Genomic DNA, 17,447 nt, shown 5'->3' with positions numbered 1-17,447 from the left:
AAAAAAAAAATCAACATATCTCAAATAAAAAAAAAAATGTAATGACATGATACACAACCATATAATTATTTGAAGCATTTTGAGGAAAACCTACTTTAACATTTCACATCACATTATGGCACAAATGAAAGGACACATCTGAAGTATCGTTAGTATCGTACGTGTTTTATTGTATGGATTGTGTTGTCTGGTAATGCTGCATTCACTTTTGCTGGCGTTCAGCTTCATGTACTGACAGCAGCTGAGGTATATCCCCACCCTTAAACAAATCAACCTGCAATACAGCCATTAATCAACGATTCATAGATTATTCTTTGGATCAGCTCCTTTCCTCCACAGTTCAATAGCTAATGCATTGCAAAGCACAAAGTCTTAATTAAAAGATGCTACATGTAAACCTTCGCTCTGGAATCCAATTAAGTGCACTACACACAGTTAGCTAGCTGTGGAGATAATGCTGTACATTCATTATGAAACACTCATCCGTATATGAAAAATCATTTAGAAAACACATCGTGTCACTCTCTCATATCCATATTGCACATAAGTTATAAAATATATTTGTGGTCCATGAATTTAAGACAAAACAATAAGGCTGAAACCCATGTGCACAACAGAAAAATGATGTCTAAAAGCTGCTTTAGTCTAAAAAATATATATTTATCTCTGTATCTCAGTCTTTGCTGTAGTGGCACAGATTGATATTTCTGACCACAGTTTGCTATTTTAAAGAGTGCGGCTTATGGGACCTTTCAGGTGATTGTGGCAGAAGGTTCAGAGGGTTACTACGTCTCTCTGGCCGGTGGGCAGACATATTATGTTTGGTGGACCTGGAAACGGTGACTCTGGCAGCAAGAAGAGTGCCAGCAGCAGGATGGGACATGTTCTGTATGGAGGCATTCACAGTAGCTTCCACTTTCCCTTCCAACTTCACCAAACGGTTGAGAATATCATCTAACAGCACAGCAATCGTCCTCTTCAAGTCAGCTTCAGCAGAATAAAGAGATAAGGCAAGGATCAGTATTTTGTTATTCCTAAACCTCTTTCTACCACACCCATCCTGAATGCCAAGCAGCCTATTCATTCAAATAAGAATAGGGTCACATCAAAAAAAAAAAAAAAAATTAATACAAATACAAATTAATAATTATATATTTTATAAATGAAAATGTTAAAAGAAACAATTTGTATTTATCAACACTGGAATTCATTATAGTTGACAGAAGCACATTAACTATATATATATAACAACATTTATTTATCTTTGCTTGTGTTAGTTACTAAAAATACAATTGCTCATTTAATCAGAATTATTATTATTATTATTATTTTTACAAAATGTATTAATCTTTGTTCATGTTAGTTAATAAAATAAATTGTTCAATACATTGGCAAATGTATTTTTATTTACTGATGCAAGTGAATATTATATGTTGTGGAATGTTAATAAATGTTATATTTTACAAATATAACCTTGTTACAAATATGAATGTTACAAATGAGACCTTTTTGTAAAGTGTTACCAGAAAGGGAAAACATAAAACACAATTTCACTTTACATTGAGGTTTATTTGTCAATGCTGGTAAATGCATTAGATATCACAAACTCACAACTAACAATAAAATATAAAATTGCACTCATTTTAATGTTCTGTTTTAAATATACTAACATTTTAAATAACATTAGATAATGTGTTATGAGCAAAAAACAGTAGCATTCATAAAAACCTACAATGGGTTTATAGGAATGAACCCTGCTGTAAAGTGTTAGCTAATAAATCTTAATTCTAAAACTTTACATTTTGTTTGATTAAAATATGCATATATCCTATAACATTTGCTACAGGCTTCTGTTTTTATAAAACATTTGTTGTGTTTTTTGGCACTCTAAAACAGCATACAGGTAAGGAATGACATAAGAGTGATTCAATTATTTATAATAATAATAAATCCTTACCATATCCTGCCATGGAGGTGCCATGGGGCCCTGATGGGTTCTGGTTCTCCTCGCTAAGGACTTTGACATAGCGATGGCTGAGCTCGAGGATCTGTTGGCGGAGCTCTGTGCTGCTCTGGCGCCGTGGTTGTGTGATAGTGTAGTGAAGCAGCAGCAGACACCAGGCCAGGCCGAAGACCACCAGAAACACACTCAGTCTGTGAGACATGCTCCTACGCAGCAGACAGCCCAGCATGGCAATGCTGCAGGTCTGATGGGACCCGGGTTATGGGGACGGAGTGGGGTGGGGACAGGTTTATAAGAGGGTGTCAGGTTCAGGGCTGGGAATAATTAAGTCGTGAAAAAGCAGAATGGAGATTGAAATTAGAAATGGGGAGAAAGTCCAGTAATAAGCTTACTGATCTCATGTATTTGTTTAGTCGTTTTGACAAGGAAATTACAAGCAAGGAAGATGGATGGATTGAAAGTAATTGTCTATTGCTGAATACCTGTAAAACACAACACACACACACACAAAACAAGCAGAAATTTGTGAGAATAATTGTATTAAATGGCTAAGGTTACAGTTAATACGCAAAAGCCTCAGGTTTCAGTTTGTATTAATAAATTAAGTTTCCATCCTTAAGTGAATAGAAGTCCTGTCACCACTCTCTTCCTCTGGGGTCACAGTGCTATTCTTCACCCAGTCACAAATCACTCATCCAGATGGTGCTTTAGATAAATTAATAACGTAGGGGGAGAAATATGACCACTTTTAATCATCACATCTCCACAGGAACAGCAGAACGATATTAGGGAAGTTAAAATGAAGCATTTTTGCAGGCAGTTTGACAAGTTCCAGCCTGTCAAGCGGTTTGTTTTCAACTCTAGAGCTCTAAAAGTATAGTCACGTGAAATTTTAAGATGGGAATTACAGCATAAAACTGGGTTAAAGCTCTGAGGTCAGACATATCATGCTTTTTCTGAAAAGATCGAGATTATTAGTTAAACAATGTGAGAGTTATTCATTTACTCGTTTAACTGCTGTAGCGATATTGGAGAAAAGGTTAGCAATAACAAAAAAACATGACCACTGATATTTGGCATGCAGCATACGCAAATGTATATAGTCTAATAGCTTTTAGCATTCTGGTTAAACTCATATTATGCTTGTAGATATGCTCGTTTTATCTTTTTAATTTGGTTCTCAAGGTCTCAAGATATTAAGCAGCTTAACGAATCGCCTGTATTACTGCACGCAGTCTATTATCGCTTTAAGACAAGGCCGGGTGTGAAAGATATTGAACAGCTGGAACAGCCTGATGAATCAGCTACGGTAACACAGCTAACGTTAATATAGAAATTACCTTAAATATTTTGATCAAGGTGATGGATTCGTGGACTCCAAATCGTTGACATCTTCTTAGCGCGTGTGCATGGCAGCCCTAGCAAGCCTTTATTAAAAAATCAGTAATATTAAACCAATATTTAAACTGCAGCATAACTTCAAAGCGAGCGTCTCTGTTTTAAGTATGAAGCTAATTATTTTTTAGGTAACTTAACGCCTTAAAATAAATGCCAGATTATCATACGGAGCCAACTGTGGTTGCGAAACTACGAACTAATACAGAACATTTTCAGTAGTATTTTTCCCTTGCGGTGACAACACGATTTATTGAGTACGACGTCACGAAACGCACCAGGCAGCGATGTCCGGTTGTGAATGGATTCTTCTTTTGAGTCGAATCTTTTCAATGAATCAAAACGATTCTTTCACATTGGAATAAACAAATCGTTAATTGGTTGTCTTTTGTTAATTCTTTTACTGTCTATGGTTGTCTCCATGGTTGTCTCTGCTAAATTAATTTAAAATATCCTTGTGATTACTTTTTTTATCTATTTTTTTTTTATAATTATTTTTATAATTATTTTATTGTTTTATATTTTATTAAAATGGTCTCAATTTGCATTTACAAAATCTGTTATTATGAGAAATATGTAACGAACTTGCCTTTTCTTTTCTTTTCTTTTCTTTTTTTTTACATTTCAATAATAAAAAATAAAAAATATTTATTTTTGTATAATTCACGCAACGAACCAAATCAGTATAATAAGTTATAACCACTGGTCTATAATACACAATATTTTTTTCTTTTCTTCAGAATATAATTGTGCGATGATGCAACTACATCATAACGTGAAAGAATCACTGAATCATTTTTTAAAGAACTACTTGAAGGAAACGATTCTCTGACGTCTGACTCACGTAAAAATGTCAAAGGCAGCATGGGAAATGTAGTTCACGTGTACAAAGGTAGTCGAGATGCATAAAAATCGTTGTGAGTGTATATTGAATATTACTGATTAGAAATTTTTACATTATGGTTTAAAATGTTAAATGATTCTTATTCCTAATTTAGACTGTTTGGGGAAAACTTATCACTGTTTGTTTTGTCGTTGCCTAGAAACACAGGCGGCAAGAACAACATTCATTGTAAACCAGTTGCAGAGTCAGTGTTGCAGCTCGAGAAGTAATTTATATCAACAGGCAAATCTACAAAAAAGACTGGGAATGGAAAAGATACACATCGACAAACACGCAACCAATGCAGTGGAGGCATATTTAGAATACAAAAGGTCGGTTTGTTTGGGAAAAATCGGGAAACTAAAGTCTATTTACGTAGTCAGTGCAAAAATATTTATTATCTTTACCTTCTCACGTCCTATTTTATTTTATTATTATTTGTTAAAGCTTGTCGAGTTTGAAAAAGCGATCTTGTAATTCTCTATCGTTCCTGTTTTGCAAAGGATTGTTGGGGAAGATGATGGAGGGAGGCTGTTTTCAGAGGAAGAGTACAAGAAATACAAAGAGACAGTGGTGCCAAGAAGAATACAAAACCGTCTATATGTTAGTTTTGGGGTCCCGGGACAGATAGACTGTAAACTGGTTGGACCAGAGACACCTTGCTTCTGTACACACAGGTATGAATCACTGATCATACACATTATTAATGTACACAAACAGATAATCTAATAATTCTATTTCATTCTCAGGTATAAACAACATTGCACAGACTTTGAGGAGTTGCCAAAGGAAAGGCCTATAATCTTGCCTTGTAGGGTCAAAGGTTGTCAGTGTGTGTCCTATGAATATGTTCATATCAACGGCTCTAAACCAGTACGCTGTCAGTGCAAACACACAACCAGTGAACACAGTGAAGCTATAGCCCATCAGTGCAGAAAATGTGGGTTTTGTACCATTGCATCTCCTATTATTAACATAATTCATCATGTTACACATAAGCATTTGATCAAATGTAAACAAATCTAAACCTGTGTACCTACAGGCACTCGCTGCACTGGCTATCGAAGTCCATTCACCTGTGGATGTGGTCAGCCTGGATATGCCCATGTGACGCTGGTTGAAACTACAGAAGAGTGCATGAGACGGGGACGTCCGGTGGGCATAGCTGTTCCATATGCAGCTATGGGAGGTTTAACTGGGTTCAGCTCACTGGGGGACGGCTACCTGAGACTGGATTCAGGTGGCATAGGCAATACATGTGAACAGCACACAGAATAGGCTAAATGTCACCTGACAGTGGTTCCACAACAAACAGAATGTTAGCATTAGGTTAGCACTCACCATTAGTCAACATTATGCTTGTTTAATTATGTTACATTTTATGCTTTCTGTTTTGCCTGAGAGAATTCTTAATATTTGTCTAGTGGCATATTGCTTAATTACAGCAAATATTTTTCAACAGTGTGTATTTATTCATCATAACATCAGTATAAATGTATTTATGATATTTGCATAATGTATTTATATAATAATATATTAACATGAATAAAATAAAGAAATAGAAGTAAACTCATACTGATATTAAGATTAATAATTTAAAATAATCAGATCTAATTAAGAACCATTAAAATACATAAAATCAAGAAATTTTCCCCAACGTTTTTTTTTTTTTTTTTACATTTTTCATTAAGTAATAATAATTTAATTTAAATTAAATAATTTAATTTAATAATAGAGTGAATTCTCAATGCTTCATAATTACATTTTTAACAAATAACTCTAATAATTTAATACATTTAACTATCTTTTTATTTACTTTTTATTTAATATAAATAATTAGGTTGAATTAATTGTCAATGCCCGTAAAAAATATTTAAACAAAAATTCATATTTATTAAAAATGCTCATGTCATTCAAGTATCTGACAGAATAAAGATTTTTGGTTAAAATGTATATTAATATAAAAGGAATTTAAAAGGTACATATTATGCTTGAAACTTTATACCATTTCTTTTTGATAACCGTTTTTATTTTATTGAAATTTCGCTTACAGTGTAAAAATGTATGTACGTTTACATTTTTAAGATTACTGCTATAGTTTCTAGTTTTGGCCAGCAGAGGTCAGTAGTGATACACATGCCTCTGCTTCACCTCACCAGATTTGCCTTGACTGTGTGTGAGAGATGTGTCTTTGTTTTCAATGAATTGGCTTTAAATTGCTCTTCTCTACTTGCTAATGTTCAGAACAATAATAGCAATTAAAGAACGTAATTAAAAGAGTGTTTGTGCTCTATCTATGAGACACAGAGGGCTGCTTACTCTGTGAACCTCGCAGGCTCTGTGGCTCACATTCAATCGTTTTCTGTTCAAGAAACAGAAAGAAAGAAGAAACAATTTCACCCCTAATCATTGGTACAGTTCCACTAGAATGGTTTGCTGTGCTGGGCAAGACTAGCTCTGTCTTCCACTGTGTCTGTGTGTGTGTGTGTGTGTTTTGGATCTCAGAATATGTTTGAATGTGCTGCTCTGTTTTTGTATTCGTGAATGTTTCATGACTCATCCTAAGCTCCTCAAGATTCCATTAGATCGAATTCGTTACGACTTCCTCTTTGTATGTTCATACACTCTTCCTCTGTTCTGATATGCATCTCCACTCAATTGCTCTTGAGAACATCTGTCTGTCTCATGAAATGCACAAATGCGAGTGTGTGTGACCTGCGAGACTTGCTTTTGGTGACGTCGGTGATGAAAAAGAGACCAAACACAGACTCTACTCATTACCACACTTGAAATAAGACTCGCGGCTCATTGGTGGATGTTTCATCGCCACCAAACACTCTGAAAATACCTCGCTGATTTATTTAGAAGTCTCTTTTGTACTGCCGCTCTTTGCCTGGTCCTCTATTTATATTAAGTCTCATTTAGATGGTATTATATTATGCACCCTGCGCCTCTCTACCTCTTCAATGATATCTTTAATTCGTTCCCTCTCTTTTGTCCCCCTCTTCCAAATCCCTCAGCTTCAAATCTTTAGTTACACAGGAATCGGTTAAAGACACTGAGAGCAGGAGAAAACTGTATGAATTGGGTTTAAGTTCACTGGTTGGCCAATGTTCACGGCAGTGCTATACATTCACGAATGGTTCAGTAAAAGGATAATTCACCCTGCAAAAGTAAAAAAAAATTATAATAATTTACTCACCCTCATGTCATTTCAAATTATATGATTTTCTTTCTTCTATCAAACCGCAGGAGTAGCAGAATTTCTATAAGCTATGTTTCATAAAATGATGAAAATGAATGTTGACCAAGAGTTTGGGTGAATAACTGCTTAAATTTGAGACTGTCCTCACACAAATGGCTTCAGAAGGTGTATGGACTACTTTTATAGGCCTAATTGTTTTTGATGAACTGTTCTTTCAGGAGCTTGACAGCCTATGGCCACTATTCATTTCCACTGTGTGGAAGAGAGCAGTGTGAACATTTTTCAAAACATCCCCACTTCTGTGGAAGAAAAAAAAATACATATTCAATAGGAATGAGATGACCCCAACATTAATAACTGTCCTAATTATATGTTTCTTTAATGATTTTGGTAACACTTTATATTTTAAAGACCATTTAGTAGTTTATTAGCATGTATATTACTAGCATATTGGCTGTTTATTAGTACATATGAAACATATTAATGATATATTCCGCATAATCATATTTTAAATCCCTTAATCCTACCCAATACCTGAACTTAACTTTTAATAAGCAGAAAAGTAGAAAAGTAAAAAAAAAAAAAATTTTAGTTACTGGTTAGTTAAATTTGAAATTTTTAAGAATTTGTCCCCAAACTAAAGTATGACAGTGATATTAATATTATAGTTAGATTTTGATGTAGAACCGTTTATTATGCTCAATGAAAAGAAGGGTTCTAAGAGCCCTAATCTGGTTCATTTAGAACCATTTGTCATTGGAGACTTAAATAAATAAACCTATAGTGAAGCCTAGTTTTATATTAAAATGTATAAGATAAGTTTACTATTAAGAAGTCCAGCTCATAAATTCCCTTGAGGGTTTTCTTGATACTTGCTTAAAATTAATTTAATAATTTAGGCACTGTGGCCACTTGGTTGCATGTTTTCAAATAATAAATTGCATTTAAAGTTAAAATATCTATATTTCAGTTAGATGAACGGATTTGTTGGTGGGAGGATTGCTTAATTTAATACATCCATGAACACAAACACACTCATAAACACATACATGGAGTGCTGTGATACAATAATGAAACTCTTGCTTTGTCCAGCTTCCGTATGTATATTTAATTTAAAAAAGAAAAAGAATGAAAGAAGGAATTGAAAAGACTCTTTGAACTCATTAAAAATGCATCACAAGAAAAATGAGAAGGAACCGTTTATTAACAATATATAAATTTACCATCCGGCGGAGGTTTTGAATGACGATGAAGAGGAAAATCAGGACAGGATTACATATAAAGGAGCTGGTGTAAATGTGTAATTAATCTGATTAGATTCAGCAGATCTGCGGCACTAACGTGATTCACATTGAAATCAGATTAATTCCCTTCCTTGCTGTGATACAACGCACAAATTTAAATTCTGAGCTGAAATGAGCAAGTAATCGCAGCAGTGATTAAGTCAACCGTAACGCAGGTTTGTCAGAGCACAGATCACAAAGTGCTCTGCTTCAGATGATTGATGTGGCTTTATTTGTCTATGACACACTTTGTCTCCTTTTTGACCCAGGCAGGTGTCCACGGGAAGTCTTAAACATGCAAACAATCTACAAACACACACCTGTGTCCAAAGAGAACACCGGAGTAAGCTAGCGGAAGGGATGATGTCTGACCTGAAAGGTGACATATCAGTTTAGTGTGAGTGTTTGATGATGGTTCATGTGTGTGTGTGTGTGTGTGTTGATATCAACCCTGATGCCTAACTTCACAGATCCTTTGGTGTCATAATACCTTCAATAAGCTATCGCTGTATTAATTATGTCCTCCCAATGACCTTAATCTAAAGACAAGATGCAATGAAATCACTTCACAAATTCTCCACCAGTGGAAAACCATTAAAACATGCAAGTAAAAATGGAAAACTTCAAAATATGCCTCCTTACAAGTCTAATCTCCTTGCCATGGAAACCTTTCTGAGTTTTTAGAGCAACTGATGTACTGTTATCGGAGGCACCATGGTGGCATGACTTACAGGCGTTTGGAGAGGAACAGAAGAGAGTAGAAAATAGACCTAGAAAATATTCAACCCTAGCTTATAGCTCAGATTCATCACGTGAAGCAGCTGTCAATCAATACATAAATTTAAAAAGTGTGATATGATACTGTATTTTACTCAAACTGCAAACTTGCTTTACGAAGTCAGGAACTGTCCAGCAAACTATGAATCATAGGCGCTTCTTGATTCTGTTCAGACTTTATTAATAGTCTGTTTGTATTACACCGAATTGCATTGAAGTTTCGAAAAGTGTTGCCTCTTCTCCGTCTCCCATAAGCCTGACAGATTGCTGCACAATTGTTAGAGTCTATGTTGTGTGATGTTGAAAAGAACAACATCAATTACCTTGAATCAAAGCAGTGAGACCTAAAAGTGCGTCAAGACAATTGCTTTTTCAATTTCTTTGTTAAAAAGCTTGAAAATCGACGTTGTGGCCGTGACTCGAGGTGCTTCTGCTCCTCTCCAATCCTTTATTCTGCTCAGTGGTGCTTTGAAGGATTGGAAAAGGAAGAGGAGGAGTGAGGGAGCAGAGATGAAGACTGTGGGACTGGAAGCGTTATTTATTCAAGCCGAGCACATGAGTGTGAAGGGGGAAACAAAAGCGAGTGTGGAATCACGCAGCTGTGCAAAATCAATAAGGGTTCGCTTGACAGTAATAAAAGATGATCTCTGTCGTTTGTGCATCAAAACACTCCGATTTGCCCTCATACTGGATCCACACACTCTCAGACACCCTCAGAATCATGACGGCATTTTGAAGACCAACCGCCACCAACAGATTATGGTCCCGCAAGGAGCCGGGGCCACGAGGCCTCCTCTGGTCACAATTGAGAGATGTATTTGTATTAATAAATCATATAAATAAGCATAATTCCTGAAGAATCTGCAAAATATTGCTTCTTTAAAGATTGCTTCTCTAAAGCTACACATATACACATGCTTATCATTTTAGTCAAATATTGTTTTTCTAAGCTTGAATAAGCTTGAAACAGAGATAACTAATTTTACACAAAAGGAAGGCTATGCAAACATTTGAAAAGGATAATCTGCGAATTCAGTCATTCGTTCTGTAAAATCTATTTGTGAATATATGCTTCATCAAATAGCTTCATAAGGCCTGCACCCCCCCCCCCCCCCCTTTTTTTTTTTTTTTAATTCTTTAATGATCCCTCACAATTTAAAAAAAACTAATGTATGTAAAATATGAATAACAAACAATTATACCAGAGATATAAAAAGCGAAAATGGGAGATTTACAAGAATAAACCCTGAATCTAATAAACTGATAAAGAAATAACAAAGCGCTGTTCAGTTTATTAATTTCGCACTGCAATAGTCACTGGCACTGTCTGTCTGTACGTAAATTTTACATTGGCTGTAGCTTGTTTTCAGGTGTCCTCTTATGGAGGTCCCATTGGCTCAGTGAGTAATCTGTATTTGCCTAATTCCATGATTCAAGTGCAGGAATGAACAGAACCAAATAACATTTGTGATGAGAGAGTAGAAACAGACTGTTTCAGAAAAACAAAAGAATGTTACAAAACAGTGAAGTTCCATGTTTTCATAGACATTGTAAAACCACTCTGAGAAAAAGATAAGGAGAAAGAAAGGGAGAGGTGGAACAAGTGAGAGAAGAGACAATTGGTGTTTGAGTGGAGCGAAATTAGTTTGACGGTCTTATCTCAGGTCTCTTATTCAGCTTTTAGCTCTTTTCTTTAACATAAAGGCTTTTATGCAACATGTTTAAGTAGTCTGATACAATGAGCAGAAGAAGAAACAATAATTGCACATAGTGAGTCAGAAATTTTTTACGAAGGAATACAACCTTTTTTTTTCAGACAACCAGCCTTTACTTTAGACAGGGCCATTGCATATGTGTGTGTGTCTTACAATGGTTTAAAATCTATTAAAACTTTGTTAAAATCTTAAAGTTAAATTTCAAATACAATATTTTGAGTCACTTTGTCTTTCTCTGTGAAACGAAAATACTTACAAACAAAGCCACAACAAAACCATTACAACACCCAGCAGCAATGACATTTCCTTCTTGAATGATTGAGGCTTTTGAATGCATCAGTTAGATGAATGATTCAATGACTCACTCATAAAAACACCTGAATGGTTAAGCTCCTTTGAAAGAATTGGCTGAATGAAGGAGTAAATAACATAAAAAACAGTAACTTGTCGCCACCTACTGGCATATCTTTGTTCTCTGAAAGAGTCATTGATCAATCCCCATAAATATAAACTTTAGTCAAAGTAGTGCCATATTGAATTTTTACATGAATGAAAATTAGTCTGTTAGGGATTGAAGTACAGTGTGATCAAATCATGTGTGCTCAGTTCATTGTACATAAATTATATTGTATATGATACATTAAAAAGTTGTGTGTTGATAAAAATGACATAATCTTTAACCTAAAATAATCATACAGTGCAAGCCACTGTAAATACTGTAAATCGTACTGTAAAAAGGTGTTAAAATCAGGCGTCTATCCTGGTTCTACAACACCACTGAAATTCTGTTGGAAATGGGAATTTTTGGCTGTAATGCTGGTGAAGATTTAAATTAACATTTAAACAGGCTTGTATATACACTAATGTTTATGAACAGGTGATGGAAAAGCATCATGTTCCCAGTTTACCTGCTTTCTTGACAGACATTATTGGATTGGCAGCTCAAAGACACGATTTTATGGGTCAGACAGAGACGCAGGAGGTTTCATTAAAGATACATCTCACCTTTGTGTCTGACCTGTGACTCTGACCCTCTGGCTTTGCACAAGCCTGAAGGCAAAGAACTGGAGGTGACAGATGGCACCACAGCACCACTATTTCTGTGGTTCACTTTTGTCCTTCATTTTCTTGAAAAGATTGCTTCTTGAAATGTACACACACACACGCTTATCATTTTAGTTAAAGAATAATTTTTTTTCTATGGTTGAATAAGCTTATGAAACACAGTAATCACAGGCGCTTTATTTTCTAGGAAATTTGTTCTGACATAATGTGGTCATTTAAATTCTACTTCTAAGATTTAAACCGCAAACTCAATACGCATGTTTCAGGCTATTATCATGCAGTTACCTCAAAATAATAAGGCAGGCAGAGCATTTTATAGAGTTATCAATATTCTACACTGTTATTTTTTCAAAGCATACTGTATTTTATTCATTTTTTTAAAAGGCAGGAAACATAGGTGGAATATGTTTTAATGCAAGGAAGAACCTATGACATCTTTTTGGGTAGGAAATTTACTTTTTCTTGACTTGTTTTCTTATTTATAATATACTAGTAAAAAAAAGAGACATAAACAGCACCCTGCAAGTGTTAGTAAAAGTAACGGAAGTCTGTATGAGTGGAAGCAGATGTGCGGTAATAAATGGAGATGAATCGGTGAATTCTGGAGAGGAATTCTTGAGGTGCTTCCTTTCAGCGCTCTATCGTCTCAGTATTAAACACAGATTGGCAATGACAGCTCAAAAAAGACCAAGATAGCGAAAGGGATAGGACAAACTTCCCCATGTAACAACAACTAAAAAAAATTGATTTTGCATGTAATTATCTGCAGTTGTTGACAACAAAGGACGGCCCCACCGCATTTTCCTTGTCACAACACAGCCTCCTTCAACAACTCCAAGAACATATTATCATTATTGTCATTTTTGTGAAAACAGTTTGCCTTTAAAGAAGCGAAGGATTGTGGTTCTTACTGTGATGAGTACAGCTTATTCAGATGTACTCAGATAAACAGAAGCAGAAGGATGAGACAGGTGACAGTGAAAATATAAGACTGCAAAGCCATGATGTGGCACTGCAGCTGTCAGGAATGACTGGATACTGCGGTTCTACTGACAAAGTATCTATGTACACAACAGAACACACACACATACACTAAATTAATTACTTAATTCTCATGTAGCCCTAACTCTTTTATCTTATGGTTTGAGCACAATGTACATGTTTTTTTGCAGCTCTGGCAAAACTAATGCATTTTGACCCAGTTTCATGTCATGCCTGAATCATTCAAATGCTTTCCATTTCCTCTCCATTTCAAGGAGCTCTTTATCATTCATTTCATCGGACTCTAGAAAGAAACATCATTGCATATGCATAGTTTTTTAGTGGTGTCTATTTTACAGCATGATTTTTGCTGAGGGAATCACATAGGGAAAAAAATACTTCCTTGAATGTTTCTCCCACTTTTCAGATTTTACATCTGAGAAAAATACTCCAGTAATACCACAATTGCATCTCCTCCAACAATGTTTCAAACATGAAAAATAGGAAGTCTGCACTCAGAAATCTTTAGGGATTTTAATACGAGCAGGAACATTTTTTTCATCAAATTCTTCCAAGTAAACCTTTTTTCATTTTATATATTGATAATTTTTATTGTATGTTGACAGTTGTCTATTTTATGAAAAAAATGGACATGGACAAATGAAAATCATGACAATCATAAAATGAGTTCATTAAGCAATCTGGTAATGACACTTTGCTTATCAGGATCAGCAGATTGGATATTATATCAGAACAATTTAAGTTTAAAAGGTGCAACAGGTGGACAGAATTGACGTTCAGATCATGACTCTTAGTTCCTCTAGTTAAATGCAAAATAGCGTCCCTATATAACCTCCCACACATTCAAATGAGGACCAAACAAGCGCGTTTTAAAGCACTGATGACAGGATTTAATCCGTGACGCGGGTTCGTCGCGCGCAATTGCGCGTGGGCTCTGCCCTTTACGGCACGAGCTGTACAGGTATAAAACCAGGAGACGCACGACTCAGAGTGCAGAAAATCGGAGAAGTCAAAACCCACCGAGCAAGAAGTGCAATCAAGACCTCATTCAAGGATTGTAAGTATACCACTTTTTTATTCGAATTTCACATTTTGAAACTTTTAAAGCTTCATTTGATTTTAAGTTGTACCCTTTTTAGAGGATAATTAATTATGCTGGCATCATTAAATATCTGTATTAGCATTATTAGATACCAAACTTAAAGTTTTATGATGACAGAAAAACTATCATTTTTTTAATTTTACGCATGGCACATTCCAGCACAAACGTCTTCCGTACGTGTTAAGATTTGTTTTAGGGCTATGGGTTTTACGAACAGATTATTTTTTACAACAACTGTTTTTGTTTTGTTTTCCCTCAGATGCATCCAAACATGAAAATGTGGATCGGCTGGGCAGCATGCGCCTTCCTCTTGTTCGCCTGCTTGGGAACTCTAACAGAAGGGTATCCGACAAAACCCGACAACCCTGGAGAGGACGCACCTGCGGAGGAGCTCGCCAAGTATTATTCTGCACTAAGACACTACATCAACCTCATAACACGGCAGAGGTGAGCTCATTGTAAATAGTTTAGCCTACTCATCAAAAGAACTGAATACAAATGTTCACTAATTCTTTTACAAGTCGTCTCTGTCTCTCACGTCTGTTTTTCTCTGTTCTCAAAATCTCAAAACACCCTTTACTTTCATTTTATTATCGACTAAAGTTGATCTATTTCTGCAGATTTAGTGGTTTAAAACACTATCAGTCCCACCACATTGAAGCAGCTGGGGGCTGGGAAACTATAACAGTCCCGTTTCTTTCTTTTCAAAAGCACCGTATTAATCCACTGATAAAACCCCGCTGACTCTCTAATTAACCGCGGCGCACTGAATGTGATTCTTTGTTGATTTAAAACAGCGGGATGTGGTTTTCTACTTACAAAAAAACATTTATTAATGCCCTTCTTTAATTATTTTCGAGGCGAAATATGGTCTGTTTCTTTACATTTCTTTTAAAATTCTAAGGAACTGCAACAATCAAAAATGCATCCTAATACTTTTTTTAGACTTTGGTCACAAAAGTGAGCAAGTGAGGTGGAAATTGAAAAGTGCACTCGTCTTGGAGTGTGAGAAACAAGTGAAACCTGAAATCTGGATTTACGTGATTTTCAGCAAAGTTTCAATAGCAAAAGTTACATTAAATAAGCCAGTTAAAGTCCTACTCTTTACTCTGAACACTGAAGTTCAGTGAGAGAAGTAGCTTAATATTTAAGCAGGCTGATGTCAAATGATGGATGGGGCAACAATACTGAGGAAATTTTCTTTTTCAGAATTATTTTGCAAAAGTTGACTCCACTTATAATTAGTGTATAATTCTTACACTGGTGTGAGTTTTGCATCTTTGTTCTGTTTGACAGGTATGGCAAAAGGTCCAGTGCTGACACCTTAATTTCAGACCTTCTGATTGGTGAAACAGAGTCTCACCCCCAGACAAGGTAAGATTTATAAATGGACTTTAGGAAGCTCGTAATTTATTATTTTATGGCAATACTCAACACTATGTGTGACTGATGAAAATGGTTTATTGTGTAAAAAGATTTGTGTTTAATAGTAAGGATTTATTGCTGTTTATTCACAGATATGAGGACCATTTGGTGTGGTGATGCCAGTAACTGTGTTAATCCAGTTATGTCCATGTGCCATCCTGTTAACTATTACAGCAACCAGATCTCATAAAATTCAAATCATCTGCATCATCAAGATCTGCATCTTGCTTGAAAAAAAACCCATAGCCATCGTCAAGATAGTGAAAATACTGCAGAACATTCAAATAACACATCAGATCATTATGTCTGTGCAAGTACACGTCTATGTGAAATGCTCTTAACATATGAATATGGTCTTGTTGATATGTGCTCTCCCTAGACTCAGCGAAGTTCAATTAGCCTTTCAACAAGACAATTGTACAGAGACTTACTCTGTGTATGTGTGTCGTGTCCATTTTAATCCTCAATATCAAAGGAGAACATTACTGACTGTACAGTATAACCATGCTAATAAAATCTACTATATTTGAAAGAGCCGTCTTTGTTTCCTGTTTTAAGAATATAACCAGAAATAAAGTCAGGGCCTAGTGGTTATGGAGTTTGAATCCTAACCCTAGGGTTGTGGAGTCTTGGGCCAGCAATAACATGACTGAGGTGCCCTTGAGCAAGCCACTGAACCCCAAAACTGCTCCCCGGGCGCCGCAGCATAAATGGCTGCCCACTGCTCCGTGCGTGTGTGTTCACGGTTTGTGTGTGTTCAATGCTGTGTGTGTGCACTTTGGATGGGTTAAATGCAGAGCACAAATTCTAAGTATGGGTCACCATACTTGGCTGAATGTCACGTCACTCACTTAGAAATTAGCAATAAACATTGCACTTAGAAAAAGTGCAATGTTTTTCTGGCAGTTTCATCAAGAAAATACAATTCAAAAACTAATATTATGCTTTATAAACAGCTTGCTTAACCCATAAGAGTCCGGATTAATTTCTCTTTGTGGGAAAATTATGGGGCATATAAAACAGACCAAATGGGTTGTTTTTTAAATAGTTAATTATATTTTTTTTATATAGCGCTTTTCTAGGCACTCAAAGCGCTTACATAGTCAGGGGGTATCTCCTCAACCACCACCAGTGTGCAGCATCAACCTGGATGATGCTACGGCAGCCATATTGCACCAGAACGCCCACCACACACCAGCTTACTGGTGGAGAGGAGACAAAGTAATGAAGCCAATCAGCGCAAATGGGGATTGGTAGGAGGCCATGATGGTCGGAGGCCAATGTGCGAATTTAGCCAGGATGCCGAGGTCACACCTCTACTCTTTTCGAAAGACATCCTGGGATTTTTAATGACCACAAAGAGTCAGGACCTCGGTTTAACGTCTCATCCGAAGGACGGACTAAACAAAAAGAAATACAACATCTTTTTTGCGAAAGATATGTAATCTGAAATCTAAATGACACTGGGTGTTTATGATAATATTTTTATGTTACATATATGTTACATTGGGCATTTATCTCTCCGGTTTTTTTTTTGCTATGTTTTTTTTTCTTCTGTTTATTTGCTTTTCCACTACATATATATTAAAAAAATCTTATATATCTGTTTATCTTCTGAGAAGATAAAACAAA

At 35.8% G+C, this 17,447-nt stretch overlaps 3 protein-coding genes across 4 annotated transcripts; 2 read left to right on the top strand and 1 right to left on the bottom strand.

Annotated features, from left to right (window-relative positions):
- Window positions 1-144: 144 nt before the first annotated feature.
- ccdc126 (coiled-coil domain containing 126) lies at window positions 145-3,645 on the bottom strand. Of its 2 annotated transcripts, none has more exons than XM_052584307.1 (3): window positions 3,304-3,645; window positions 1,958-2,445; window positions 145-987 (listed from the first exon to the last, which is right to left on the bottom strand). In XM_052584307.1, the coding sequence occupies exons 2-3, from the start codon at window positions 2,190-2,192 to the stop codon at window positions 722-724; spliced, it is 501 nt and encodes a 166-aa protein (XP_052440267.1). In that variant the 5' UTR covers window positions 2,193-2,445; window positions 3,304-3,645; the 3' UTR covers window positions 145-721. The 2 variants fall into 2 exon arrangements, with proteins under 2 accessions (XP_052440267.1, XP_052440268.1); XM_052584308.1 differs by having other exon boundaries at window positions 1,958-2,277.
- A 761-nt stretch (window positions 3,646-4,406) lies between these two features.
- On the top strand, window positions 4,407-5,888 carry fam221a (family with sequence similarity 221 member A). The gene is made up of 4 exons (XM_052585213.1): window positions 4,407-4,573; window positions 4,745-4,918; window positions 4,991-5,181; window positions 5,284-5,888. The coding sequence occupies exons 1-4, from the start codon at window positions 4,509-4,511 to the stop codon at window positions 5,517-5,519; spliced, it is 666 nt and encodes a 221-aa protein (XP_052441173.1). The 5' UTR covers window positions 4,407-4,508; the 3' UTR covers window positions 5,520-5,888.
- Window positions 5,889-14,246: 8,358 nt separating this feature from the next.
- Window positions 14,247-16,342, top strand: LOC127978922 (pro-neuropeptide Y). Its single transcript, XM_052583931.1, has 4 exons — window positions 14,247-14,345; window positions 14,650-14,837; window positions 15,687-15,764; window positions 15,908-16,342. The coding sequence occupies exons 2-4, from the start codon at window positions 14,650-14,652 to the stop codon at window positions 15,930-15,932; spliced, it is 291 nt and encodes a 96-aa protein (XP_052439891.1). The 5' UTR covers window positions 14,247-14,345; the 3' UTR covers window positions 15,933-16,342.
- The last annotated feature ends 1,105 nt before the right edge of the window (window positions 16,343-17,447 follow it).

The sequence above is a fragment of the Carassius gibelio genome, chromosome B19 (assembly GCF_023724105.1).
Source record: "Carassius gibelio isolate Cgi1373 ecotype wild population from Czech Republic chromosome B19, carGib1.2-hapl.c, whole genome shotgun sequence".
Lineage (NCBI taxonomy): Eukaryota > Metazoa > Chordata > Actinopteri > Cypriniformes > Cyprinidae > Carassius > Carassius gibelio.
This window is presented reverse-complemented; position numbering and strand designations above follow the sequence as displayed.

What these genes read in the sequence shown, in the direction of transcription:
- fam221a (XM_052585213.1), top strand. Translation starts at nt 4,509, where the DNA reads ATGGAAAAGATACACATCGACAAACACGCAACCAATGCAGTGGAGGCA. An exon ending in CCTTGCTTCTGTACACACAG is followed by an intron (nt 4,919 to 4,990) that starts GTATGAATCACT and finishes TTTCATTCTCAG; the next exon opens with GTATAAACAACATTGCACAG. An exon ending in AGCCCATCAGTGCAGAAAAT is followed by an intron (nt 5,182 to 5,283) that starts GTGGGTTTTGTA and finishes GTGTACCTACAG; the next exon opens with GCACTCGCTGCACTGGCTAT.
- LOC127978922 (XM_052583931.1), top strand. Translation starts at nt 14,650, where the DNA reads ATGCATCCAAACATGAAAATGTGGATCGGCTGGGCAGCATGCGCCTTC. An exon ending in AACCTCATAACACGGCAGAG is followed by an intron (nt 14,838 to 15,686) that starts GTGAGCTCATTG and finishes TCTGTTTGACAG; the next exon opens with GTATGGCAAAAGGTCCAGTG. An exon ending in GAGTCTCACCCCCAGACAAG is followed by an intron (nt 15,765 to 15,907) that starts GTAAGATTTATA and finishes GTTTATTCACAG; the next exon opens with ATATGAGGACCATTTGGTGT.
- ccdc126 (XM_052584307.1), bottom strand. Translation starts at nt 2,192, where the DNA reads ATGCTGGGCTGTCTGCTGCGTAGGAGCATGTCTCACAGACTGAGTGTG. An exon ending in CACCTCCATGGCAGGATATG is followed by an intron (nt 988 to 1,957) that starts GTAAGGATTTAT and finishes ATTCTGCTGAAG; the next exon opens with CTGACTTGAAGAGGACGATT.